This window comes from Prionailurus bengalensis, chromosome D3, assembly GCF_016509475.1.
Source record: "Prionailurus bengalensis isolate Pbe53 chromosome D3, Fcat_Pben_1.1_paternal_pri, whole genome shotgun sequence".
Classification (NCBI taxonomy): Eukaryota; Metazoa; Chordata; class Mammalia; order Carnivora; family Felidae; genus Prionailurus; species Prionailurus bengalensis.
Window position 1 is genome coordinate 58,273,693 of NC_057356.1, and position 27,456 is coordinate 58,301,148.

The 27,456-nt window shown below is 53.1% G+C and overlaps 1 protein-coding gene across 50 annotated transcripts in view; it reads right to left on the bottom strand.

Annotated features, from left to right (window-relative positions):
- Positions 1 to 540: 540 nt before the first annotated feature.
- Positions 541 to 27,456, bottom strand: part of CELF4 (CUGBP Elav-like family member 4) — a 297,443-nt gene continuing 270,527 nt past the window's right edge. For 4 of the 50 annotated variants that reach the window (XM_043558653.1, XM_043558652.1, XM_043558648.1 and 1 more), the window contains exons 8-15: positions 26,972 to 27,121; positions 23,156 to 23,221; positions 21,700 to 21,783; positions 16,608 to 16,691; positions 15,855 to 15,999; positions 11,158 to 11,329; positions 4,600 to 4,686; positions 541 to 2,597 (exon numbers count right to left, since the gene is read on the bottom strand). In XM_043558653.1, coding sequence (XP_043414588.1) covers positions 4,633 to 4,686; positions 11,158 to 11,329; positions 15,855 to 15,999; positions 16,608 to 16,691; positions 21,700 to 21,783; positions 23,156 to 23,221; positions 26,972 to 27,121 — 755 coding nt within the window. In that variant the 3' untranslated portion in view covers positions 541 to 2,597; positions 4,600 to 4,632. Of the gene's footprint in view, positions 2,598 to 4,599; positions 4,687 to 11,157; positions 11,330 to 11,727; positions 11,807 to 15,854; positions 16,000 to 16,607; positions 16,692 to 21,699; positions 21,784 to 23,155; positions 23,222 to 26,971; positions 27,122 to 27,456 lie in introns of all 50 variants that reach the window. The other 46 variants (XM_043558680.1, XM_043558679.1, XM_043558674.1 and 43 more) reach the window with 15 other exon arrangements.

The following is a 27,456-nucleotide window of genomic DNA, read 5'->3' on the forward strand; positions in this document are numbered from 1 at the left end:
TGTCCTCATCTTTCCTTTACTGTGGTCCCTGTCTCCACTGCCTCCTTCCCAAACTCCTCACAGTGCTTCACACTCTCCCCCACCCCTGCATCCCCCCCCAAACTCAGGTCAGGTGGCCTCAGTTTCCTCTTGTCAGGGAGGAAAGATGGACTTTGTTGTGTCTGGGCACTGTGGCCTTTCCTGCCCAGGAACCAAAAGAATGGGGCTGCAATGGAGACTTCCAGAGACACCCCACCAGTTGAGAGATGTTTCATAGTGTGTAACAGGGCCTCCTTTTATTGCCCCCATTGCCTCCCAGAAAGCACTCCAACCGTGGGCCAGGAGAGCACACAGACTCCATGGGGAGCAGGACCAGGCTACTTCCAGTGGATCAGCCTTGGGGTTTCAAGACACAGCTGGCCAGATTCCAAGAAGCACAGACCATCGAAGAGTCTCGTTTTGATTTTTTCTTTTAAACTGTGCTTTATTTAGGGCTAAGCTGGAGAAAGCGTCATCCAATAGTTACAGAAGGTTACAAGGAGTTTTAGGGAGTTGAGTGTGAAAAGAGCAGTTGTACTGAACTGCGGCTGTTTTTTTTTTTTTTTTTTACAACATCTGGACATCCTAAAAGGAGGAGCCAAGAGAAAGAAAAAGAAAATTTAAAAAATAATAATTAACTAACAAAATAGACAGAAAGAAAGGAAGGGCAGGAGGCCTAAGAGGAACCAGACATTTGTTCTAAAGCAAAAAGAGGGGAAAATGGTAGGTCCATGAGCCTCCTGGCCTCCAGATGACCCGGACATCAATGAGAGGAGGGTATCAAGGCAGAATGCCAAAGCAAGTCTTCCCAACGGTGCAAATAAATTATAATAAATATGTTATACTTTAAAATATATGTGTTCTTAAATAATTCAGTGTTTTTTCTGATTCTGAGTTTTTTAAGCAATGTCTTTTTTAACTGCTCTAAAGTCATTTACCAAAGATAAATATCGTGCTTTCATTAAATAGTTTTCCTTGTTTTTTTTCTCTATCATTACAATTAAAAGTCCTACAAAATATGCAAATTTATTTACAGAAAAACAGAGCCGGCATCATTTAAACATCCCTGTTTTTCAAAATTCCTTGTAAACAGTTTCAGAAATTCTTCAAAGATTGTTTATTTTTCTCTCTCTTGTTTAAGGTTTTTGTGTGTGTGTGTGTTGTTTAGTTGTTTTAAGATGAATTTCCCAGGTCTCCCTTGCCCGGAAAGTCTCTGGAGCAAGCATGGAAGGCGAGTGAAGCGGCAGGTGTCGAGGGCTTGCGGAGAGCGGGCGAGCGCGCGCAGCTCCCGAGCGAAGCAGGCGAGGGCGGGGCGGCGGCTTTCCTGCGATGGCGCGGCCCCCACCGGCGGTGCGCGGCCAGGAGCCCGCAGGTCTGGGCGAGTCCGGCCTGGCCCTCGGGGTCCACGGCGTCCGACAGCACTCGCGGGGAGAAGGGATCGATGCTCAGTCTAAACTCTACAAAAGTACAGTCCTACAACATCTGGGATTTTAGCAGTAACGCTAACTTCTATAGGTTTTTTTTTTCCTTTTTTATTTTTTTTTATTTTTTGCTTTCCTCTAATTTTTCTTCTATTATATAGGTATTTTAAACTTCTCCTTTTTAAAATTCTGTACAACTATTATGATTTTAAGAGGGGGAAGAGTTAGAAGCATTTACAGACTTTTCACAACAATTATCTTGCCTTGTAAGTCCCTTTTGTCCCCTCCTTGTTTTCTCACACTTCACGGTTAATGAGTTCTAATATTTTTGTTGCTTTCCCCAAATATCCACCATTTTGTTCATCTTAACAGCTCCATCCAGACATATAATACAGAAAACCATAGGAAAGTGTCATAGACTTGAACGAGGGTAATCAAAGCGCCTCTCAAAGTATCAAAGAACTATTACCTTGCTGTTTTAAAAGCATTGAAGCATTATTTTTCCTTTTTTTTTTGTTTTTGTTTTTTTTGTGTTTTTTTTGTGTTTTTTGTTTTTTTATTACATTTTTCATAGAATCGCTCTAAGCTGTTTCAAGAACAGCCATGAGGCAGGAAGGAGGTTTTCCTCCATCCCCCTCTATTGGGCATAGAGCTACACAGCTGCAATAAAAAGTTTGGTCCTTTGGTCCCTAAATAGCTAAAGGAATGACAGATAGAGATGCTCAGCGGCGGCCTCCCCGCCGCCCCTGGGGACCAGGCCCCACCACACCGCTTGCCCCAGCCTGCCTCAGGCGCCCATGGGCTGGAAAAGCCCCGGGGATCGGTAAGCAGCGTCTCTTCCCTCTTCCCAGCCTTTCAGCCTCCCCATCTGGTCTCAAGTTATTTTGTTTTAAAGTTGCCTTTTTTGTGTTTTTTTTCTCATTTTTCTTCATCATCTTCTTCTTTGTGTCATATATATTTTTCCCCCAAACACGTGCCCTCTGAACTCCACAGACGCTATACTTTCCTTGAAGAAATGTTACAGTCACAGAGAGTGTCTGGAGTCTTCAGCTTGATTGATATTGGCTGATATGTCAAAGGTGTCATCCAACAGTTCTCATTTATAAATATATATAGAGAGAGGTTTGTTTTTTAATGTAGCCCGTTCAGCATCCTGCCCTAAAATGAAGAAAATCAGGGCTGATTAAGTCAAGAGAGGAAACACAAAATGCATCCAAACACCAAAAGGACCCTGCCTCAGGGGTTAGGGTGGGAGCTTTGGGGGATGGCGGGAGGGAGGGGAGAGAATTATATGAGAATTAGTCATGATCATGATACATAGAAAAGAAATCGACTCTTCTATTCAGAGTAAGAAACCACTGGAGGTCTAGTGGCGATGGTTGTAGCTGAGGTTTGGTTGCTGGGAGAGGGGTCTCGATTTGGGTTCCTTTAGAGTTCTGGAATGGGGGGATGGCTAGGTCTAAAGGAAAAATTTGGGACTGTGGGATATGAATTCACAATTAAACCGATGTCTGAGGGATCTAGCCCAGATACAATATGTATACAGAAGCCTAGCAAACAAGATAGCAAAAAAATCTAGCAGCCCAGCCCACTCCTCCCCTGCTCGAGGAAAAGAAGCAAGACATCCGTGACATGAATTTCGCTGAACCTTTGCCCAGTTTCCAGCCAACAGCTTCTTTCCCAGGATCAGAAACTATTTGCGAGGCTATGTATATATATGTATATCTGGATATATGTGTAGAATATATTCACCTGCACATATGTGGATATACATGGATATGTGTGTATGTATATGCATAGATACACACATACACACACACACACACACATAATATTTTTCTCATACATGCCAGGGAATTTAGAGGAAATTCAGAACTTCAAGGGAGCGGATGGGAGAACCTAAAAAAGTTAGAACGGATTTCATCATCAAGCTTAAACAAATTAACTCAGTTCTCGATTTTTTGAGTGGTGAGTTTTTTTGATGTTTTGTTTGCTTTTAAGAAAAAAAAATCATGATCTGACTAGAATCAGAAGGAGAATGCTTAATCATTGTGAATTAACAAATGAGACTCATCTCCAGTATAGCAAGCAGCTTTCACTTATACATGGGGGTGACTGGTTACATCAAGAGAGTTAGAACTGCAAAGCCCCCAGCTGAGGGGACAACGTCATGCGTATATCAATCCATGCTGGCAGGTTTTTCACACTGTTGATTCAACAAACAGCAAACCGTACACAGCAGTCTAAACAATTACAACACCAAATAAAATAATAATAAAATTAAAAAACACTTGTCAAGGACCCTTTTTCAGTTGTAAACAAAAAGGTGCATTTTGCTTTTGTCGGTACTGTTTTTTCCAAACCAACCAAAAAGCCCCCCCCCAACCTCCGGTCCCCCACCTCCCCTCCCCACATTTAATTTAGCAGAAGTGGCTACAATACAAACCTTACAATTGTTACCAGGCTCTCTCTCAGAGGCCTCTGGCTTTGTACTCTAGTTTTTGGTTTAGAATTTTTTTTTTTTTAAATCATTCTGTAACAGTAGAGATTTTGTTTTTGTTTTTTGTTTTTGTTTTTCCTTTTGAAGTGAGATTTAAAATAGCCTAACTGGAAAAAGACCAGACCTAGGAAAATGTCAATTGAAAAAGGCCCCCAAATTTCTAGAAAAAAATAAAATCACAATATTTTCAAGTGCAAGTAAATCAACCACGCATAGATATTTTTAAGATGTTTTCCTTAATTTTAAGAAAAAAAATAATGGTTTGCACAGTTAAATGATCCCATGTTCGATAATTCAGGAATTCATCTTTATTTTTACTATTTTTTTGTTCTTTTGTTTTGTTTTTTTCTCTATGTGACATCTAGAGAAGCATAAAAAACGCTGAACAAGAAAAACCAAACAACAGAAAGTAAAACCACTGCAAGCACCAAGAACAGAACAAAAATGAGCACAGCAAAAAAGATTGTGGCAGCACAAAAGTCAAGAAAATGCACGTGTGATCATGACTGGCCAATCATCAACTGATACAACATCCAAGAAAAACGCTCCAATCACAGCACCTCCACGAAACTTGACGGCAATTGTCATGCAACCGATTCTTAGCCTTGTTACATGACGCCATCATGTCACACTGTGAACTTTGAGTTGATTTGAACTTACGGATGGGGGACTGTTTTCTCCACTCTCATGTGATTACGTGAACTTTATTCCTAGCTCAGCGCGAGACTGTGGTGGATTTGACTGGCCCTGGTTGGGTTGTTGGAATTTGATTGAATGACAAAAGAAGAAAAGATTTATATATATATTTATATATGTAGAGAGAGAGAGAGAGAAAGAAAGAGAGGACAAGAGAGTGTGGGCAAGGGGGAGGGAAGAGGTGGGGGCAGGTCGGGTGGGGTTGGGGAGTGTGGAAGGGCAGGGACAGTTGGGTTGAGGGTGAAGAAGGGCAAGGAAAAGTTAAAACAAAATCAAAAGGAAAAATATTTATACAGCACCAGACCACAGCATCAATCTAAAAGCTCGGATGAGAGAACAGCAGTCAAATCATAAGAGAACTGAAACGAACTCAAAGAATGGAGGAAGCCGGCAGACAAAGGACATGGGCACATCAACACACACACACACACGCACACACACGTACACACACACGGTTGTTTATGCAGACACATGATCCACTGTGAACAGTAGCAGAACCTCACACAGGGCCACTAAGGGCATCCATCATGCGTTGGGAAGAGGAGGAGGGGCGTGGGCAGTTTGGCAAGAGGGCTAGGAAAAAAGAAAACAGCCCCTCAAGCCACCGTGGCCAGCAAGCAGATCGGGGAGCACACTCTCTGCTTTGTATCATCCACGGTTCTCTCTCCCCGGTGGGGGGGTGGGGGGTCACGCTCTCCTCACCCCACCCCAGCCTTCTGTGGCGTCAGCCTGTGGACCAGCAGGGGGAGCCTGTCAGGGTGGCCCTGAATTGCAGGGTAGATCAGAGGCTGGCTAGGGTGACTTGTATCCGAAGGGTCCATCCACGGAGCACTTTGCTGCTGCAGTACTGTCCACACCGACAGCAACTCGGCCCTCCCGCCCCTTTGGTCCCGCCTTGGCCACCATTCCTAGAGAAGGGCGTCTCCACAGCAGGAGCACCCACTGTGTGGTGCTATGGTCCTCTCTCCTCTTCCGTTCTGCCTCAACCCTCTTTTCTCAGAACCTTCAGAAAACGAACATGTTCAGTTTTGAGATGGAGAGTAAATCACATCAATGTTACCGGAATTCTATAAACACGCCTCGGCATCGCTGACTTCATTTCACGATCACTTCGTACCCTTTGCTTTGCTCCCAAGGTGGCCCACGTGGCCAAAGTGAAGCTGCTTCCCGGCCTGTGAAGCCTTAAGAAGGCCCACAGTGCTGACCCGTGACAGGGCTAAATGGAAGACTACAGAGCATCCTGCAGGGTGGGTAACACAGAAAAGGACAGTCCACCAGAGAGGGAGGTGCTCTGGCTATAGGTCTCCAGTCTCTGCTGCTGTCACTCCTGCTCTGCTGACCTCCCTTAATCCACCTCCTCCTTCTCCATTCCCTACACCCCTGCATGTGTATCTTTCTAGACTGGCCCATCTCACAGGCCCTTACCTGCCTTCTTTACTGGCGGAGCCCCAAGTGGTTGAGGCTGAGTCCCCTTCTCTGTCAGGCATCATCAAATGTTTCCACTTTTGAGTTATCTTCTGCACTCCTCACCACTTCACGGTCCTTGCCCCAACCTGGGGATTTGGGGGTCCCCAGCCCTACCCCCTCCTCATGGTTACCTTTGAGCTTGCTCCCCAGCCCCTGCTCCCCTGCGGCACTCAGGCCTGTGCCAAAGCCTCCGCACCCGGCTTATCTGCAGGGCTCTCAATCCACCGGGCTTCTGCACAGAGCAGACTTCCACTCTAAGCTTTGTGTCTTTCTTCAGGGAGTGTGGGAGGGAAGCCTGGGACCTGAAATGTCACTGTGGATAAGCTACCAAGTAGCTGAGGGGTGACCCAGCCTCCAGCTCTGCCTTCATCAAGAAGCTCTCCCTCCACGCCCCCTGCCTGCCTGCCCATCCAAGCTGGGCTCTTGTTCTTCCAACAGCAGATCTCCCTCACTGAGACCGGGGCCCATCGCATGGCCCAGAAGTCCTGACATGCCACATCTCCAGCCCTTCCCCAAAGAAAACCCTTAGACCCACCCAGGATATCCAATGAATGGGCTGATCCCTTTGGGTGGGAGAGGAGGCCTAAGAACCGAGGAGGGCAGTGCCACCAGGTGTCAGCTCTGGCAACTGCAAATAAGAGACCCCCCTGCGGAACTCCCCTCCTTTCCCCAGCCCCCGCCCCCCGCCCTGAGCATTTCAGGGTGCCCATTCCTCCCCACTGAACTTGCTCCTTTGCCTGCCCCAAGTCTGCCCCTAGCTGCCCTTTGGTGCCTGTGCCGTCCTGGGTCTTGAGGATCCAAGCCTATCACACAGCACCTCCTCAAAGCCCAATGTGGGGAACTCCTTGTGCACACTCTTGCCCCTCACACACACACATGCTTGGCCCCCAAACACAAACACACGGTCACACTCATTCAATCCCTAAGGAACCTCCCCAGGGCTCTGCCGGTGCACGGCTGACTAGCTGGCTACTCTCTTCACTGGGGAGCAGCCGGGCCTCTGCCTGCAGGGGTGACCCCTTCTTGGCCACCCTCTCAAAGATCCTCACAAAGTACAGTTCCAGAGGTGGCAGCAGGGTCACTGACCAGTGAAGGAGCTTGAATCAGGCCTGGGGAGCTCCAACTCATGACCTGGGACAGGAAATTAGCTGACCTGGTCAGCTAAGCCAATTCAGATACCAGGTTCTAAACACAGCTGGGATCCAGTCAGAAAAGGCCAAGGCCCAAAGCCACGGCCCAGCCCTGTGCAGGTCAGGCCCAGAGCACCCAAACCTGCACAGCTCAGAGCAGACACCGTGCGAAAGCACATTCAGAGCCACAGCCCAGGGCCCGGAAGAGAGAGGACTCCCACTGAGGTCAGACATGCTGTGCAGTGTCCTCCGGCCACAGAAGCACAGAGTTAGGGGTCTGCAAACCTGCCCTCAGCTTGGGGCCCAGCGCATGCTACTGACCTCTGTGGCAGGACAAGGGCCTTGGGTGTGCTGCTCACTGGCTGTGGACCTGGCGTGTTTGCATTTCTGCCCAGTCTTCCTGCCTCTGCTTCCTTCCTCTTAGTTTCCTAGTAAAGATTTCTTGGAGAACCTCCCACCTTGGTACAAGATAATGAGCCCAAGCAGCCAGTGAGGCGGGGCAGCTGGCAAGCCAGAAGCAGGTGGGGGAATCACACCCTCGGGAGACAGCAGGATGCAGAGAACCAATGCGACCCAACCCCACCCCAGCCTACCTGGGCCTCCCCTTATGGAACCTACACCCAACTACGCTCCCTCCAGCTGCCCTGCCCAGGGTCCCTCTCCTCCCCTGGACCCACCACACTTCTGTTCTGGCCGGGCCCTGGCCCCCACGCTGTGACACTGTGACGTTGCCTTCATCACTGCCACTGCGGGTGGCCAGCCAGGCCCTGAGATCCCCTCCTCCCCATCACCCCTTTGCTCCTAGCTACGGCTTGTCCCTCCGCCACTGCTCAGGTCAGCCCTGCCCTTCTGAGCACCTAGGACTCATCATTTACAAACACCCTTTACTGGTCAGTAAAATCCTGAGTATTTTAGCACCTTTTGCATGTTAGTTCCTCCACTTCTCACTGAAGTCCCCTCAGCCCACACCTGGTCTTAGCGCCTCCTTCTCTTACAGCCTCAAGCAGTCTCAGGTTGGGAAGCCTGAAATCCCCTTTTGTTAAAATGCTGTCTAAATGGATTAAAAGTCAGCGTTATTTGTGGGAGTTACGTTACGTCATAGTTTTTTGGAAGACTGCTTAGTAGGGAGGAGCCCAGAGACATGAGATGTCTTCAGGACAAGACTCTGGGCTGGGAGGGCTGGGACTAGGATAACAGTGGGGAAGTTATCACTCTCCTTACTTAAAGGCATTACGAGCACAGCCTCTGTAACTGGGCCACGGCTTCAAATCATGGCTCTACCACTCAGTAGCTGATGGCCAAGTGACTTCATCTTTTGTGTTCTGTCTTTAAAATGGGATGATAACACTACCCATGTTAAAGGCAGTCACACCTTTACCATTACACCTTAGACTTGTTACCTGCAGGAACTGTGCCCCGTGTGCGGTAAGCACCACGTGAAGTCCAGGTTCTCATCTGTCTGGCCTTCACTTTCCCTGGTGGAAGAACCCCTCTGCTTTCTAAACCACACCTCTCAAGCCCTCACTCCAGCTATGACTGCTGGCTGGTTCTACCCTGTGGACCACTTCCTATCTTCTGTGCCAAACAACAAATGTGCCTTACTTACCTCCTCCTCTGCGGATTTCTCTGACCTACAGTTTCTATCCTGGCTTGGCATCTAGGTCTAGAAGGCTCAGACCGGCCGCCTTCACGGGAGCCACAGAATACACCCAACAGGGGCCCCTCAGAATCTCAGGGCATGGCCCTGGAGCACACCCCCTCCTCTGATGCCTTCAATACCTTGCTTTCATTAATGCAGAAACGGAAGCCCAAGAGGTCATGCCTCAGTGGCAGAGCTAAGCTTACGTTAAGGAAACCTGCTCTCTGCCCAGAAAGGGCTGCTTTCACTGAACGGTCCCCACTCCTATGGAAGTACACCCACCTGCAAGCTGCTTCCTGCGGTCTGTGCTTACAGAGCCAGAAGCTCGTGCAGGCAGGATGGTGACCCGTTCACCTTTGCGTCCCAGCACCAAGCCCGGTGCCCGGCCCGAGAAGGTACCCCACTCGGAATGCATATGTGAGAACACATCTTCACGGAAGCCAGAGACGGGCAGGGGGTGGGAACTCAGGAGGCAAGAGAGGCGGGTTTTGCTTTTCCAGCCTTGCAGAGAGTAGAGGCTCAAGCATCCACTCTGAGAGGTGAGTCCTGCTGCTCCCAGGTGGGTGGAAGATGGCTGCTGGCGGTGGTAGGGTTTGAGGGGGGAGATGGGGAAACTGGGACTCTCCCTCCCAAACTCCAGACTCTGAACCTCCACTTGAATGTCTAACTCTTATGTGCCTGGTCTTTCCCCCAACCCCTCTTCATCTTGGGTCACGGCAACTCTGCTCTTTTAGTCGCTCCAGCCAAAAGCTGAGTGTCATCCTCGACTCCTTCTGTCACACCAGCATCCTTGGCTCTGCCTTCCAAGAACATCAAGAACGCAAACCCCTCCTACCGCATCAACTGCTGTCGCCCTGGACTGAGTGGTCTGTGCACTAAACTTCTGCTTGGGGTCCTACTGTGTATCGACACAGCAACCAGTGATCACGCTGAAATGCAAGTGGGTCAATGCCACTCTTCTACTCAGAGCTCTCCGACGGTTCCCCACCACCTACTCCCCCGTTTCAGAGGAGTGGCCACAGTCCCTACAATGGTCTATATAGGTCCAACACAGATGGTCCTCCTCACCTCTCCTCACCTCTCAGATCTCTGCTCCCACCATGCCCCCAAGCTGGCTCCCCTCCAGCCATCTTGTTCTGCAGTTCTCAAATGCACCACCCTGCCCTCCCCTTGGAGGCTTTGCACTGGCTGTTCCTTCAGATGAAGGACTCACTCCTCCAGAAGCTGGCATGGCTCCCTGCCTCACCTTCTTGAAGTCTTTTCTCGAATGTCACTTTCTCAACAAGGCCTACCCTAACTCCCTGATTTAACTATTACCAACAATTCTGACACACTATATAATTTACTCTTTGGTCACATGTCATTGTTTATTGTCTGTCTCCCCTTCTAAGGACAAAGGTTCTTGCCAGTCTTATTCAGTGCTGAGTCCCAAGTTCCTAAGTGGGACTGGTGCACAGTACTGCTGATGGAGTGCAGGGCAGAGGAGCTTGGAGGCTTGCCTTTGGCTTGTGGGTGAGCTGGGCCTACAGGAGCGCACAGCAATGTGGGATACCAGGTTGAAGGAGGGCCTGGTACATCTCCCCCCTCCCTCCTTTCCCCAGGAAGCTGCTTCACCCAGGGGAACAAGTGGCCTGGAAGAGGAGTGGGCAACTTTTTCTCCAGCTGCAAGGCAGAACCAAGACTGAGTAGGGAAAAGTGATGACTGTCCACTTGTCATGGCCTCTTTAAAGCAGGCAGGGTAGCTGGCCCAGTGCTGTGCCATCACCCTCCTCAGCTTCTGCCCCAAACTGACTGAGCTCTAGAATTGGAGGGGTGAGGGAGTCACCTGTCTAAAGTCCACCAGCCCTCAAGATAGGACAGATGGGGAGGGGAGAACCAGGGAGTCTAGGAGAAGGCCCCAGGAGATGTGGACAGTTCCCCCCACCAAAGTTTCCCAGTCCCCGAGCTTGCCACAGGCTCACCCCAGGGTTTTCCGGCAAACAGGATTACTATGTAGACCTGGGTGTACAGGCCCAGGGCTCACCCCACCTTCTCAGCAAGGTTCCCTCACTCCTGCTTCTCTTGGCTCTGCAACGGGGGAATGGCCATGCCCATTTCTGCCGGTACGACCACAGCTCTAGGCCTGTCCCCTAGGCACCCGGTGAGGAGCAGGTCGAGCTGGGCGCAGCGGGTCCAAGGCAAGTGAAGGTTCAGCTCAAGAAGGCCAGAGGAGGCGGCGGGTCCGTCCGGTGTCCCTTCCTCAACCCCCCCACCCCCCGTCCCCGCGCCCCGGCCGCCCCCGGTTACCTGTGCGAGTCCTGGTCTCCCCCGGGGGACGCTCCCGCCGGCGCTCAGTATGGGCGATTGGCGTCTTTGGGCCGCTTCAGCTGCACCTTGAGCCTCTTCATGCCGATCTGGAAGCCGTTCATGGCCTGGATGGCGGTCTGCGCGCTGGCCGGGTTGTCGAAGCTCACGAAGCCTGGCGAGACACGAGGGACGAGGGCCTGGGTTTCCACGGGGCCGCCCCGGCGGGGAGGGGTGGGTGGGGAGAAGGGCGGGGCCCGGGGGCGGGGCGGGCGGCGGCCCCACCCTGCGCTCCCGCCGCGCCTCGGGCAGGAGGGGGGGGGGCTCGAGGCTCCTCCCCCCCTCGGGGCCCCGCCCCGGCCCGGCCTCACGCCCCCCACAGCCCGCGAGCGCGCGGCCCCTCCCGGGGTGGGCGTGTCCGGGGCTCCAGGCCTCGCCGACCGGCGCCGCCCGGCAGGGCCTCCCCAGCTCCACCGCGGCTTTGGGCGGCGCCACTTTCCTGGGCGCCCTCGCCCCCCACCCCGGCCGGCCCCGGCACCTCAGCCCTCTCCTTCGGTGGGAGGGCGGACACACCTGCGGGTGGAGGAGTTTATTGGACACTGTCCTCCCTGACAGGAGGGGGCCTGGCAGCGGGAGGGCACAGAGTGCCGGCCTGGGGAGAGAGAGGAGTGCGAGGGGGAGGGAGGGGGGCACCCCGGAGAAAACCTCTCCACCGCCGTTTCCAGCCGCCCCCCCCCCCCCCCTCGCGAGGGCCCCTTGGCCGCGGGGAGGGCAGGGGCTGACAGTCTGACAGTCCTCACGGCCCTCGGCCCCCCTCCCGGTCCTGGGCAAGGTTGCCCCCAGCCAGGCTCCTGGCAGACACTTGCCTAAATACAGTCCCACTCGCAGAAACCCACCACTTCGCACCCAGGGGCTGTCAGCACCTCCCTAGTAACAATCCAAGACTTGGGAAGTAGGTGCTCTTGCCCTGGATTCTAAGCACGTAATTGATGCGTCCCCTATGAACCCCTCATGGTATCTATAATGACAATAGTGGTGTACAAATTAACACTATTAGTAAAACTTAGTTGAGAGCCTTCCCTGTTACCCAGGGACTGCATAAGTGCTTTTCACAGGTTCACTCCTCCCAACATCCCAGAATGAGATACAGAACCATCTATGGCTCCCAGTCACCTTGTGAAACAAGCAGTTCCCAGTTGGGGATGGTAAGGTTCTGAAAGTTAGTTTAGAAGTCACCCTTTGGGAAAGGGTGTCTGTCTCTCCTTCTAAGGACAAAGGTTCTTGTCCTTTGAATGCAACTCCTTACAGAGACAACATTTTACATTAGCATTTCCTAAACTGGCCCTAATTGGTGCTTCTGAAAAAGGGGCTTCTGTGGTCAAGTAGGCTTACCACTACGCCAATCTGGGACAGATCAAGGCACATTAACAAACAACACCCTCCCCCACCTGCCCCAAGTCCTCCAGTAAATAAACCTTTATAGCTTTGTTTAGCCTAGTATCTCCTGGAATTTATTTGACTTTAGAGGCCCTTTCTCTTGTAAAATGGAGTTAGATCCTGCAAAATATACAAAACTAAGTTTGGCGAGGTTCCCATCCTGCAAATGTCTCATTTGGGGTGTTTGTCTCCAAATGGCCTTGAGATATGTAAGCGACAGGTGTACAGACCCCACTGAAGATCTAGCTGTTTTCTTGGCTGTCCGTGGTACATTGGGCCTGTCCGTGACCCCTCCCTCACTCTCCCTATGTGATAACTCTGTCTTTTTACCTCTGCCCTAGACACTGCCTCCACTGGCCTCTTTCCTCTTTCTATTGTCTCCTTCCTGCTTTCGCTCATGTTTGCTCACATTTGTCCTTACAGCCATGAGCCATCAAAGATGGGGGAGAGGGTGTGTGTACACGCAGTGAGTATACACAAGAGTAGGTGCACGTGAGCTCAGATGGTCTTGGTGAGTCGGGCTCATAGAAACATAACCAACATCTGTGTAAGTCCATATGCCAAAACAGAAGAGATTGCAGGTTGCCCATAGTTGGAGATCGGCACGAGGCATCCTTCTACCTCCTCCTCTCATCTCCCCCCCGGCCAATCCCTCACCCCACCAACATCTGCGTCCAATGACCACAGTCAAGTCCTAGCAGAGCAGAACAGTTTTCAAAGCTGTGCACTGTAAGTCTGTTACACTGCTCTCCCCCAGATTTAGGAAGGTGGTTGAACTAAATCTTCTCTCCCTGCTGGGACCAGACAGCCTCACTGAGGGTGACAGGTTCCACCCCTCTCTCCTCTGCTGGCCTGTCAGCTCCAACTCTACCTCGCCACCTGCCCCCTGTCCTCAGTGGCTCTTTTTGCAGGAAACAAATCTGAGCAAAGCAGAGAAGAGCTGGGAGAAAGACAGAAGGGCTGGAGGTGCTATCTAGGGCAGAGAGGCAGCCACCCAGTGGGGAGAGTGGGGGAGAAGAGGTCCTGCAGGGAAGAAGCCCAGCCTTCACAGAAGAGTTTAGAGTCTCTCGAAGCCCCGGGGGGTTGGGAAGGGTTCCAGGCTCAAGGAAACTTCTCTTCCTCAACTAGTTTTGTTAACTGGTGAGCAGTCAGGGTTGCTGAACGGGGCTCTGGACACCATCTCCCATTGTTGTGGTTTCTAGGACTACGTCCCTCTTCCCAGAGTCTGATCCCCCCATCCCCCCCCAGCCTTGAGAAGGTTCCTGCCTCACAGATTGTGGGGAGCCATGTGGGGAGGATACCTTCCTGGTGTCCCCCGAGGCCTTCTTCCAACATAGCTACCATTAGCGCTGCACATCAGCTCACAAAGCCCCCTGGGAGATTCTGTTTATGCTTATAAAGAACAAGTGTGGCCTTTGAAGGGTTCACTTTAACATAGGACCACATTTACTCAAAAACGATTCCTCCTTTTGGGAACAAAGGGCGTTCTCGCCTCTCCTGAGGGTTTACTCTGGCAAAGCCCCTCACACACAGCCACCCTCCTGTAACCTCACACTGGGCCCCGCCCCTGAGAAATGACTACCGGTGTCCTCATTTCACAAATGAGGACACTGAGGCTCTGAGTTAAATGACCTGACTTTGAATGAGTGCTGGAGCTGGTTCTCACACTAAAGGCTTCCGGGGGAGTTGCGGAAAACTCAGCTGCCAGAGCAAGAAAAAAGGAACCCCAGGGGCTCTGGGAGGAACGACTGGGCCCAGCCGGGCCCTCAAGGCAGGAGCACATCCTTCTCTAAGGCCAGTGGATGTTTAGTGCTAGAAGTCTGTCTGTTCAGGAATAAAGGAAAGCCAGAGCAGAGGTATACAGAAGATGATTTTCAGAAAAAGCAGGGAAAAAAACCTTGGTCCTGGAGAATTTAAATAGGCAAATGGCAAGGGTAGTGTCTGGGGCAGACTCCAAGAATGGCTACGAAAAAACGGGCTGTGTTCACAGGAGCCACAGCACAAATGCTCCGAGGTTGAGGCCGGAGACCAAGCCTGCTGGCCCAGGTGCCCAGAGCTTTGTGGGCTCTTAGCAGATGTCTTTCTTCTGATGTAGGGAACATTCAAGGCTTATTTAAAGAGCAAAGGCAATAATCTCCAGTTTGTTGTTCTTACATATGTAACTGTAATTTGTCAGGAGAAGTATCAGTCCAACAAGGGAGGGGCTCAACCCCTGTCTCTGTCTTTTTCTTTGTCTTCTCATACCCAAAGACAAATGAACTCCTGGGGCAACTCTATGCCCTCCAAGTACCACAAACTTCCTGTGGCGGCTGCCAGAGGGCAAGGGACAAAGGTTCAAAGGTCTTGACTGCTTTGGGGAATATTATCTAAAACCACAAGCCTTTCATGGTTCTGGGAAAGTGGTCTCCAAACTGGAATCTCTTTAACAAGGGCTTGCTGATGCTTCTACACACTTGTATGGTCTCCCCTACACCGTCCCAAGCTGTGATCGGGGTTCCCCAGGTAACACAGGCCCCTACTCTGTCCTCACAGACCCGGGATCTGGGGTTCGACCTGGAGAGCTAAGCTTCTGGCAGACCCAGCTCTGGTCCCATGTGTGGCTCTTCTGGGGACTGGACTCCTCACTCCTTGGGGACCCATGAGTGGATCTAGCCGCGGAGACACGGCTAATAGAGGCAAAAGAGGAGACAGGAGAGGAGCTAGAGTGGAGGGGAGAGGTGTGGGAGAGGCCGAATTCCAGGAGGTCTGCAGCAAATCCAAACACAGGATGCTCAGTTGAATTGAAATCTCAGGTAAACAATGAATTTTTTTTTACTGTAAGTATATCCCCAATATTGCATGGAACATATTGCATATAATATTTGGGACATACTTACACACAAAAGATGCATCCATTGTTCATCAGAAATTCCAGTTTAACTGGGAACCCTATATTTTATCTGACAACCATACTCCAAATCTTCCCAAGTCCCCCGTCCCGTCTAGCATCCTGCCGCCATGCACACTTCCTAAAAGCTGTATTTTCCTTCTATTACTCTCAGCTCAAGGACCTCCCCTCATCTCCCTCTGCCTCCATCCCAGGAGCATCCTCGTCTGATGGTCAGCACCCCCAACACAGCCCCTCCCTCACAGCTGGCCTCCCAGGATCCCTTCTCCCCAAGCCTCCTGCTGGCTCCCTCATTCACTGTCCTTAGGCTCCCACACCCACTTTGTTCTCCCTCTGCAAAGTTCCCTCCCCTTCCTCACTGTTTCCATCCACCTGCCTTTCTCTTTGCTCCATTACTTGGTGCCTTGCAGACTTCAGTGCTGCGGGGTAGGCATGATTTTCATCTAAGCTCAGACCTGAGGCTTCCTGAGGGCAGGACCAGTTTGTTCTTCCTGACTCCTCAGCAATGTGGCTCTGGTGGCCTGAGGGAGTGGTGGGGGAAGGAGGGTTCAGTGGGTGGCAGGAGGGGAGCAAAGAGCAGGGTAGACAGAGAAGGGCGGCAGGGGCAGGATAGAGAGGAGCCCGAGGGGCAGGCAGGATAGGGGCCTCAGCTGGGCAGACCCCCCCACCCCAAGGATCATGCGTGGCATCCACCAGGGCCTCTATGATTGCAAGACGGGGAGCTGCTGGGAGAATGGGCTCTGCTCGATGCCTCCACCACCCTGGCCCAAGGTGACTCCTTCCCCTTCTCAGTGGGTGGAAACTGGGCCTTGTGACAGGCAGGGGGACCTGTCTCTTGGACTGTGATGGGGGAGGGGGGAGCATGGGCGGGCAGGGAAAGCCAAGAAGCCAAAAGAACAGTAGCAGAGAGAAGAGGAGTGGGAGGTGGAGGCTGGGGGCTGGGCCATAGGGAGCACCTGGGGGTGGGGGCGATGTGAAGGAGCAGGTTAAAAGCAGTCGGACACCGGTAAATTGGTGCGAGCACCGCCCTGTCCTGGGTGAAGCTAGTTGGTTTGTTATCTTTACCCACCAAAGCATTTACTTTGGTTAGTCGCCCGATCCACAAACACTTTCGAGGAGATGACATTACCGAAAGGGAGGAACATCTGCATCAGCTCAGCGTCCCCAAACTCCTGGGGCAGATGGTAGATGAACAGGTTACAGCCCTCGGGCCCTGCGGTGGGGGGGGGGGGGGGGGCAGGGAGGAGGGATGGCGGGGTGGGGGGAAGAGAGAGACAGAGGAGAGGTGAGCGAGTTAGGCAGCGGCAGCAGGGAGGGGGGCAAGGTTGGGAGGGGGGGTCTCATCCAAGATCCAAGGGCGGCTATGGAGGAGTGGGGACTGCTGAGCCCCAAGCCTGAGCTCTGGTCTCCGCCCTGCCCTTGGTCAAGTCACTGAACCTCTCTGTGCCTCAGTCACCTTTGCTGCAAAATGGATCTATAAGATGGTGCCTGGCAACTCGCTCCAGGGGCAGAGCTGACGAGTGAAGGGGGTAAATGTGCCAAGGCCTGGTCAGCCAGGGAGAGGAGGTACTGAGGACAGGCAGGAGTAGGGAGAGCTGGGGAAGGCCAGGCGGCCGCCCTCCGGCCCAGCACCTGCTCTGGAATGGCCCTGGGCAGCCCAGCAGGCCCATGGTGCCAGGTGAGAAGCTTCTTGTCACGTCCCACAGCCAGGCCCCAGCTGGGACCTCCCAGCTGGCTGCTGCTTGGCCCATCTTCCTCCAAAATCCGCAGCCACTGCTTCCCACCTGGTGCCCAACCTTCCCCTGCCCCAAACCTCTCACTCAGCCCCAGTCCCGAGTACAGACATCAGGACTTCTCTAGCCTCCTCCAACAGGTTAGGTGCACAGGAGGGGTTTCACGGCACAGCTCCGTGATTAGCCGGGGTACCTGCAAGCCTTATTACACGGAGCTCCCCATTTCCTGACAGTGGTAACAACCTGCCACTTCTACAGCGTGAACTACATGTCAGGCTCTTCTAAGCGCTTTATATGTAGGTTAAGTCACTGAATCTTCTAGCAGCCCTCTGAGGCAAGTACTGTCATCACTCCCACTACAGATGAGCAAACGGAGGCCCAGAGAGGTTAAGTCACCTGCCAAAAATCACACGGCTGAGGTGAGAGAGCCAGGATATGGACCCAGGCCATCTGCCTCTGAACTCTGTGCTTTCCTCTCTCCCTATCATAAATCTCCGTGCCCAGAAACCCTGAACACTGTTGAAGCCTTTGGATTTCTAAAATTTCCAAACAGCTAAAGAGTTATGTTTTGTTTAAATAACCATAATTCTCAATTTTAACTTTGAAATGGAAATATTTCCAAGATGATTCATCTCTTTCTTGCCATTTTAAACAGAGTATGCTACGTGTTATTAACCTTTTAGAACGTGGTCATTCCAGTGATGGTTTCCAACCTGTGGAGGCCATGCAAAGCTGCATTTGTTAGAGACGTAGAAGAACCGAGGCTCTGACCAGAGACTGGTTGAGACTAAGCATGAGCTCAAAAGTGAAGGTAGTAAGGCATCGATGTGGGCTGTGTGTGGCTGCAAGGCCAGAACCACATCCTGCTTCTCTGGGACAGGTGAGGTTGCCAGGTAACCCAGTTCAGGAGCAAGTCTCTGGACCCTCACTCTCCTCCTTGTTCCTTCCAAAGACCCCTTTGACCACCAAAGCGACCCTCTGAGTGTCTGACCTCCTGGGTCCTTGGTCCCCATCCTGCATCATCGACCCTCAGCCTCCCACCCTCAGCCTCTCCTTCCTGGACCACTGTCTCCCAGGAAAAGTGCCTGCTGACGGCGCATTCAGAACCCACGCAAGCATGCTCCCTCACCCATCTCCAGGGGTCCCTGCTGCTGAATCCCCCAAGCTTACCCCATCTCCAGCCATGCCATGTTCTCACTGGTTCATACTCTGAATGCGTCCCTTGATGGTCCCCAGCTAGATGTGAGTCCCCTCCGGGCAGAAATCAGCTTGAAGGCCTAATCTAAGCCACACCTCCTCCAGGACTCCCACCCAGATTCTCCCCGTACCTTCTCTCTTCCAGTGCTCCCTAAGTCTACACTCTGTGGTCTGAGGCTCTTTCTCCTTTCGCTCTGAGAGGTTTTCTCTGCAGTCAGATTGGGAGCTGTAGGGGGCAGGGGCATTTGCCTTCTCCTGCCCTCCTGCCCCTCCCTCAGCACTGCCTTCCTTCTTCCTTCCATCCCATTCTTCAGGCTTCCCTCACTGTCCCACCCCATGTAGCCACCTGCCTTGAACCCGGGACCCTCACTTCAAGTTAGACAAGATGCTTTATGTGGATGTTATATCTATTCAACTTAAAGTCTCAAAGAGCCTTCAAGGTCAGAGCCCACAGGCTCATCCCATCAGTATGGTGTGTCGTTGAACTTCACAGGAATGGCTCTCACAGCCCCAGCCTAGCCCCCTGCCCCTCACCCCTCCAGAGGGAGCACACACATTGTCTTCCATCCCCAAGCCCTTCCTGCATTTCCTCATCCACAGATAGTACAGCATCCAGATGGCATCACCAGCAGGACTGTAAGATCAATCTGGTCCCACCCAGCCTTCTGAGAAATGGTGAAGCAGGGCTCCAGACACAGGAGGTGATTATTCTGGCCACACTGCAGCCCTGGGCAGAGCCAGGATTGGAGCAGCCCTGAGGGTAACCTCAACCCATCTTGGAGCTGAGAGCCTCCAGGAATTCAGGCATCTGTTGGTTTTCAGGCTCGGCTCAAAGACAAGATCCTAGAAGGAGGTCTCTCCCACAACCAGTGTGTCCAAGTATGTCAGTGACATTCACGGGGGGTGGTAACCATGACAGAAAGGGCCAACCACTATCATGGCTGGAGGAACACAGCCTTCTTTCTCACCTGTGCTTCATATAACACTGTGGACATGACTCTGGTCTGGCTGCAGCCCACCCCGTCCTGTCTCCCCACCTGGTCCCATCCCCAAGCCCAGGCTCACCTCATACTTTGCAGCACCCATGCCTTTGTTCCTGTTCTCCCTGCCTTGAGTGTCTGTCTGTCCATATTTATGTGCTGAAGACCTCATCCTCCAAGGCACCCGAAGCCTTCTCTGACAGCCCCGCTCCCAGCACCATGAGCTCACCCTTGTATGAAACCTGGTTTCTGTACACATCTGGGTCCACGATTCACCCTTCCCCATGCCCTGCTCTCCTATGGTGGCTCGTCCTGTGCTCCCGTCAGGAAGAGTGTGGACAATAAAGGGAGATTCCGCATCTGAGAGATGGCTGGAGCAGAGACTGGCCTCACCAGGTCTGGTCTGGGGAGCTGGGCACAGGGGTAGGGAGCTGAAGCTGCTCAGAGATGGAAGGAAGGTATGAGAAGTGCAGAGTGAGATACATGGGGTGGTGCAGAGTGTAAGAGAGGATGAACAGGGAGTAGATGGAGGGTCTCAGTCTATTTAAGGCCAGGGTTAGGGGCTAACCTGTGTATTGGTCAGAGAAGCACTGACCTGCAGGCGTGTGTGTGTGTGTGTGTGTGTGTGTGCGTGTGTGTGCGTGTGTGTGTGTGTGTGTGGTAGAGTTTAGAGACCCCTCAGCCCACAGGCCAGAGTGATGCAGGGCACTGACTGCGGGCTGAGGGTGTGTCAGCCTAAGGCCAGTGGGGTGATAGTGCCTGTGGGCACTGTGCTCTGGTCTGGGCTTGGATGGGCAAGACTGGGACTCTTGGACCCTGCCCTTCATGGCTCTGCTCTCACTGACATGGCACTGGAAGAGCTGGACTGAAGGGGAGGAGGGCAGGAGCAAAGCAGGCTCAAGGGCCACAGACCAATGAAGGGACCCTCTGGTGGAGGCAGGGCTGCTGGACCCCCCGCCCCCACTTCACCACCAGCGGGCCCAGATGCCACTCCAGACAGAGCCAGACCAGGCCGTGTTCGCAGGCTATGGGCAGGGGCCCCACCGCACACTCCTCTGGGTTCCTGTAGCTTGGCCTTCCTGGCCGTGGAGAGGTGATGACACAGATCTCAGGAGCTGCCCAGTGTGTGTCAACTGGGGTGGTGGGCATCATGTACAACTTTGGAGGGATGACGGTTTGGTGAAGGAAAGGCTGTGTGCACAGCGAGAAATCCATAGGAAATTTCTGGACTTCTGAGTCAGACGTGAGCTTTGAGTTTCATGCTTCTCTAGCAACTAATCCTCACTGTTCTCATTTTATAGGTAAGGACATCAAGGGGAAGGGGAAGAAGGTGGCCATAAACTGGGAGTCAGATCCAGATGGATTTGCTTAGAAGTCCAGGTTCTCAGCCATCTGGGGCATGTTTGGGGCCCATCCGACCAATGCGTTAGGACTAGCAGACCCCGGGGTCTTTTCCAGGGCTAACCCACATCTCCTGGCTCTGGGGACCTATGCTGCAGGGACTATGAGCTGCTTATCTGGAGACCATCGGAATCCTCTGGCCAAATGGGCTCCTGGGACAGATGCAGTGGCCTCACTGGTGGGTAACCCTTTTCATGGGCTAGGGAAGGCAAGACCTTGTTAGTATCCCTGCCCCCCCCCCCTCCACTGGGCTTTCTGTGAGCATGCCCACAGAATCCTGAGGGTGGGCTTATTTATCCAGCTCCCTGTGGGTCTCTAGTCTCTGGAACGGGAAGACACTGAGGGTCTTTATCAGATCCCAGCCTCCCAAACCCCACTGGCCTTGCCTGCCCTGTGCACACCAGGGCCTCTGGATGTGACTTTCCAGGCACCTCTCCTTCCACTAGGTTGCACAGAGGCACTCCCACTCCCGCACCTGCCTGTGGAGTCTCACCCTGGGAGCTCCAGCTGGGAGCACCCAGAGGATACAAGTTCTCCTGTCCGTGATGAACAGGTCTCCCTACTCCGGCCCCGCGGTGAGAATTCCTACTTCTCCCCTTCCTCTCCACTGGCCAAATCCTGCCCATCAGGTGATGGGGGATTCTTGGACCCCCACCTCTTCCAGGGCTCCACCTTCCTGCCCTCCTGCCACTTGGGTTTCCAGAGCTGCCCTTGAGAAGCCCACCTCCATGTTTGGATTGGAAAATGCACCATGTCACGATTGGGCTGTCTTCCCTCACCCTCCTCAACACCACACACAAACATGGTCACCTTTCAAACGAAACACCCCAGCCGAAGGCCCAGGTGAGCAGCCCCTTTGGGGACAGAAGGGGGTGGGGAGGGGCCTAGGAGCCCCAGCTCAAAAACTCACCTTCTCTCTGTTGCTGGGGGATCATTGGAGGTGGCTGAGGAAAGGCCTGGCTTATCTGACCATAGGCAGCAGGGTAGGCGGCTGCTGGAGGGCCAAAGAGAAGAGGCGAGAGAAGAGACAGCGACAGTGACATGGAGAGAGACAGAGTGAGAGGCAGGAAGAAAGAGAGAAACTTCAGTGTTGAGCAGTAAAAGCAGACCAGCCAAAAGGGGCGTTTTAGCTTAGCCACTTAAGATAAAGCCAGTTCAGCAGTGTGTGTGTGTGTGTGTGTGTGCGCGCACGTGTGCATGCAGTTGGGGGAAGGCAAGCTTATTCTGAAAAAATGGAGCACCCGCATTTGTGGATAATCCACAATAACAGACCATCAAAAACATTGGAGTGCCCGCACAAGATCACCCACACCACCAGGAATCCCCATTCCTTGAGCCAGGGCTGACTCTGGCACCTGTACCCTCCTCCCACTCAGATGGCACCTGTGTGGGAGGTGGGGTGCCACCCTACGTATGAGCTTGGCCTCTGGGATCCTGCCAGGGGGTGGTTCTCAGGGGCAAAGGACTCAGTTGGCCAAACTTGGTACTTTCTGGGTTCAATTGGAAAGGGTCAGAGGTGGAACAGGAATGGCCAGTCCCTGTCCCCAGCCTGGCCTGCCTCCAAAGGTACAGGATCTGAGGTCAGAGTTCAAGGGTCCCAGCAGGTGAGAGAGCTTCCCCTGACCTCCAGATGTGAGAGGCCAGCTTCACCAGAGTCCTCATATTGCCCTCAGGAGAGATATTGCTGGCTCTTTCTGACCTGGCCAGACAGCAGGAGACTGGCTGGGCAGAGATGATTATAGTGTGTGTGTGTGTGTGTGTGTGTGAAAGACAGACAGAGGATAATGACTGATAGCTTGCCTTGGGCTTCCTACAGTGGCTGATCACCTCCCCACTCAGTGACCTAAGGCCATCTGCTGGCCCCAAGGCTATCTCTTCTCACTTCTTTTTTTCTACCGCTGGCTGCCTATGTCCCCTCGCTGGAGCCCCATTCCTGCTGCCTGGATGTGGATGGGGGAAGGAGCAGAACTGCTTCTCTTCCAGGGTCGCTCCTTCCCTCAAACCCAGGCATCTACATTTGCCAGACCAGTGACTGTGAATTCTGGCCTCTCCCCCAGCACAAACCAGCCCTGGAAGCACCAAGGTTGGGAGGAAAGTCCGGCCTCAGAGCCGAGTATCTGCCCAGAGCTTCAGCCTGGCTCACCTACTCGTGTGAAGTTCTGACCACCCACCGCTGCAAAGGGTACCGGCCATCAGAAGTAAACTCTGCCTGAATGCTGGGGGCTCGTAGAAGGGGAGCGGGTCCTCTCCCAGGATACCCTTCCCGCCCCTCCCACTCCTCCCCCTCCCCTCCCCAGCTCCGGGCCCAGGCCTGGGGAGGAAAGGGGGCATTGGTGCCCCAGGTGTGGGGACGTGAGGATACTAACGACCTGCATACTGCTGCACTCCAGCGTAGGCCTGCTGCAGGGGGTCCGCGGCGGTGGGGCTCTGTGCTGCAGGGGAGCCAAGGGAGCAGAAGTCAGCGATGCCCACCCAGACCAGCCTCTCCCCCGCCGTGCCCGGGGAGATGATGCCTCGGCGGCACTGCCCTTCCCAGCCACTGTGGCGTCTGCCCCCACCCTGCCTGGGGGCTGGGGGACTCAGGCTGCAGCCGGCTTGGGGTGGGGTGGGGTGGGGTGGGGTGGGATGGGTCGCTCATGAAGAAGGCTGTGAAGGGACGGGAAGGAGATGCCAGAGGAGGGCTCCACCATGAGGGGCTTGGTGGGAAGATACCTGAGCGACCTGGTCCTGGACGAGGGCTGTGGGAAAACGGGTGAGGAGGCTAGAGGTTACCAAGAGGGTGGTCTCCTCCTCACTTATCCCCAACACAAGTCAGGGGCAGATCCCAGCTGGGTGAAATGAAGGGCATGGGAGGCTTCATCCTGCCACACTGTCCTCCTGGGCCACCCGTGCTGCTCAAACACAGGGACCTCTCCTTTATCCTTAGGGAGTTTGCACAAGGCAAGGAGGCCTTGCACTCTGAGGTCACGCCCGAGACACATTCAGCAGGAACTGGCCACACAAATGAGGTCTGCCCCATGTGGCCCCAAAAACTGAAGAACCACAAGACCAAGGACCTTCCTCCCACCTGATCTCGTGAGTCTGGGCTGTCTACTGCCCAGTTTAAGGAGAGGAGCCTTAGGCTGATACTCTGGCAAGCAACCTGGGGAGGCTGGACTGGGGCAAAGGCTTGGCCCATTTCTGTTGCCTCTGTTGTGTCTACAGGTGCTGTGGGTAAAAGCCTGGCGAATGTGGGCACTGCCTCTGGTGACCAAGGCCACCCACTGATGACTGACGTGGTAGGGGGCTGGCCCTGGAGGCCCAGGTTGGTGAGTGGGTACCCAGACAGATCCAGCCTCAATATGTCCAAGGCAGAGTGGATAACACAGCAAGGCAGGAAGACAATTATCTGGGCTTATATCTGCCTGGCAACCCAGGCCAGCCAGCTGGCTGGTAGTGCTAGGCTTTGGGGCCTGCAGACCAGGAAGAATTCCCAAACTTCCCTTCCGAGCTCTTGTCCCTAAACCTCTCGGTAACCTTCCACTAGAACAACAGCACCTGAGCTGCAGGGGAGCCCAGGGAAAATCCAAGGGGCAGTGGTCCTGGGAGACAGCGTAGATGGCTGCAGGAGAGCTGGGCCCAGGAGGGCACTGCTCAGAGTGGGGAGCTGAAGACAGGTCAGGATGCAGGCCCCTTCCAGCCTGGGGTTGTCCCAGGACGAAACCTTATTCGTCTATTTCCCTCGAGTTGGAGACTGGAGCCAGGAGCTCCTGGTGGGGAGGTGGTAATGGTGATGATGCTTGTTGGGCTGGTCTTCTCTACCCTTTTGCCCCCTCTGCCTGACTCCTCTACCAGCCCCAGCTCTCTGGAGAGCCATGTCTAGCTTTGCCCTCTCAGTCTTCCCAGCTGCTCAAACACAAAGTGCCTTTATGCAAATTAGAAAAAGGTGTCTCTTCCTCTGGCCAGTTGGATGGCCTATGCAAAATATCACCTGCACAACTTACATGGCAGCTTGCCCAGCACAGGACCAGAATCATAGCAAGTGCTGAGCACATTCTGTGACGTAAGGAGCAAATGGTCCTTAGCAGTTGTGAGAGCCACCCCTTCGGGGGTGTTATGTGGCAATAAAAGCCACACTGAGTGCTTCCAACGTGATCTTGTTGAGTGAGAGGGGAGGATAGAGAAGCTACCCGGGGCTAGGAAGTGGAGAAAAAACATTTCTGAGACCCTTCTCTACTTCTCTGCTTAATGACCTCATTAGTAACTGCCAAAGAGTGAACACTTTGAAGGATCTCGCTCATTATAGCAGCTCCAAACTCTGCATTTAAAGATGGTAAATTAATTTTTTTAATGTACTACTTTTCTCCTTTCCTTCCCTCATCCCTCCCCCCTGCTCTGGCAGGGAATTGTTTATGGGATGTGGCAGATTGTTACAAATGGGGGAGAGGAACATTTCCAAATTCCATGAGGGAAACAGCTCACAGATGCTGGTGGGGGTGGGGAAGAAACAGGTTTGTCAAAATCCAGAGATCCAGATGGGCTTGCGGGCAGGGAGGAGGGGGGAAATGAAACCACCCAGATGTGCTGGGGACTGTATCTCCCAGCCCATGAGCCAGAGTGGGGAGGAGCCCAAGAACCTGAGCTTGGTGGGGTCTCTCCCACCTCTGGCTTGCCGAGCCTCTCCCTGCCTCCCTTGCCAGCCTGAAGTCTTCATCCTTCAACAATAGTCCAGATCCTCTGGCCCTGCCCCTTTACTCTGGGATTCTCTGGCTTCTCTTAGCAGTGAGGGGAGAAGTGTGGAGCAACGTGGTAGGGGGCCGGCCCTGGCGGCCCAGGGAGGTGAGTGGGGATCCAGACGGATCCCAGCCTCTGGGATCAGATCAGAGACAATTCCAAGGTCAAAGTCAGGAAAGTCTCTATTTCTTGCTAGCACAGTGACCTTGCACTCTGCTGCTGGTGGAACTCTCATATTCTATGGATGTCTGGGCCTCACTCCAGACACTGAAATCAAAATCTCTGGGCTTCTGTGATTTCACAAAGACACACAAATGATTCTGGTGAGCAGAGTAGAGGGCATACTTTGCCCCTTAGCTGACCTCCTCTGTCCTAGTTGGGCCAAACTCCTTACCACCCCTTGTCCCTGCCAGGAAGGGGCCCCCTGCCTCTGGGCCTCCAGGACAGCCTCCTCTACAGGACTATGTTCTTCATTCGCCCTCACCTCTCTAATTCCTATCCATCTGTTAAAGTTGATCTGGGCCTCCTCCTCAGGAAGCTCCTGATGATGCTCTGTTCTGCCTTACTGTCTCATTATGCTGTCAATGTATATTGTGTTCCTGACTGGCTTTGACCTCCCAGGGGATAGGCCCATGTCCTGTTCTCCTTCTGGAGCACCGCCCCCCCCCCCCCCTTTCATCTGCCACAGACCGGGCACTTACTAGTACTTACAGGGACTCTGTGCTGTAACCATCTGCCCTCCAGGAAGGAGGACAGCCCTCTTCACATCTCTATTACATTGCCCCTTGCCAGTCTACCTTAGGGCTTTAGGCCCAGCTTCCCTACTCTAATGTCAGTCCATCCTCAAGGCCAGAGAGAGGAGCTGCTGCAAGCAGCTGGGTACTCTCACCACAAGAGACATGCTAAGTTTGAGAGGAACAAAGTGCATCAGAACAGGCCTCCTGGGTCTTGTAGGCCAGCATTTATGCAAGAAGCACTGGGGTGCTATCCATGGTTCTGACACACTTGTCCGAAGTGCCAACCACAGTTTTGTACAGATCCAGGGACCAAACTAGTATGTACTAGTCAAAATGTCAAATCTATATGCCTCTGCCTCATCCATACAAGAGATTTTTTTCCTACTTAACACTAAGTATGACTATTCTTTTAGTGTCTCTCTCCACTCATTTCCTATGGGCCAAATTCACTCCCAATTAACTTGCAGTTACTAGCCTCTCTATGTCAGTGTACAACCATATCTGTTCTCTTCTCTTTCCTGACGGAGCTCCAGGAATGGGCTGCTCTCTTCTCTCCAACCAGGGGCTCCCTGAAGGAGGGCAGGAGGCTGGCTCTCTCTGATCACATTTGGGGTTCTACCAAGGAACAGGCAGAGGGTAGGAGCCACATGTTCCCTATTACAAGCAAGGGCAGGGACAGAATGGATGAGGAATGTGCTGCATGGGGAAGGAAGGGCTGCCAGATGTGCTTACCTGGGTAGGGGTGGATGCCATTAGCAAACACAGCTTCTGCGGCAGGTTGCCCATTGGCCTGTGGGGGGAGGCCGGTGAAGCCGTTCACCCCAATGGGGGATGGGATGCTAGGCACAGCTGGTGCAGTGATGCCCGGAGGGGTGCTGCCACCTGGTTCCAGAAGTGCAGAGGTGTGGAAGAGGAGGGGAGGCAAGCAGAACCAAGGTGAGGAAGGCTGACCCATGGAGCTCTATCCCTTGGCTCCAAGGGCCTGGGAAAAGACCTCCCAAGTCAGTCCTATCTGTGAATCATGCCTGGGGTTATCTCCCTTCATGGTGACACCACTCATCCCAACTGTATCCATCCTTCAAGGCAGAGTCCAACTCTGGCCCACCCCAAGAAGGCTTCCCTGACCAGTGACTGCAGCATGGCCTTGGACCTGCAGCACATAAACTATTCTCAGTGTCCTTGACTTTGACTACACTTAATCTTCCTTTCATCTTTTT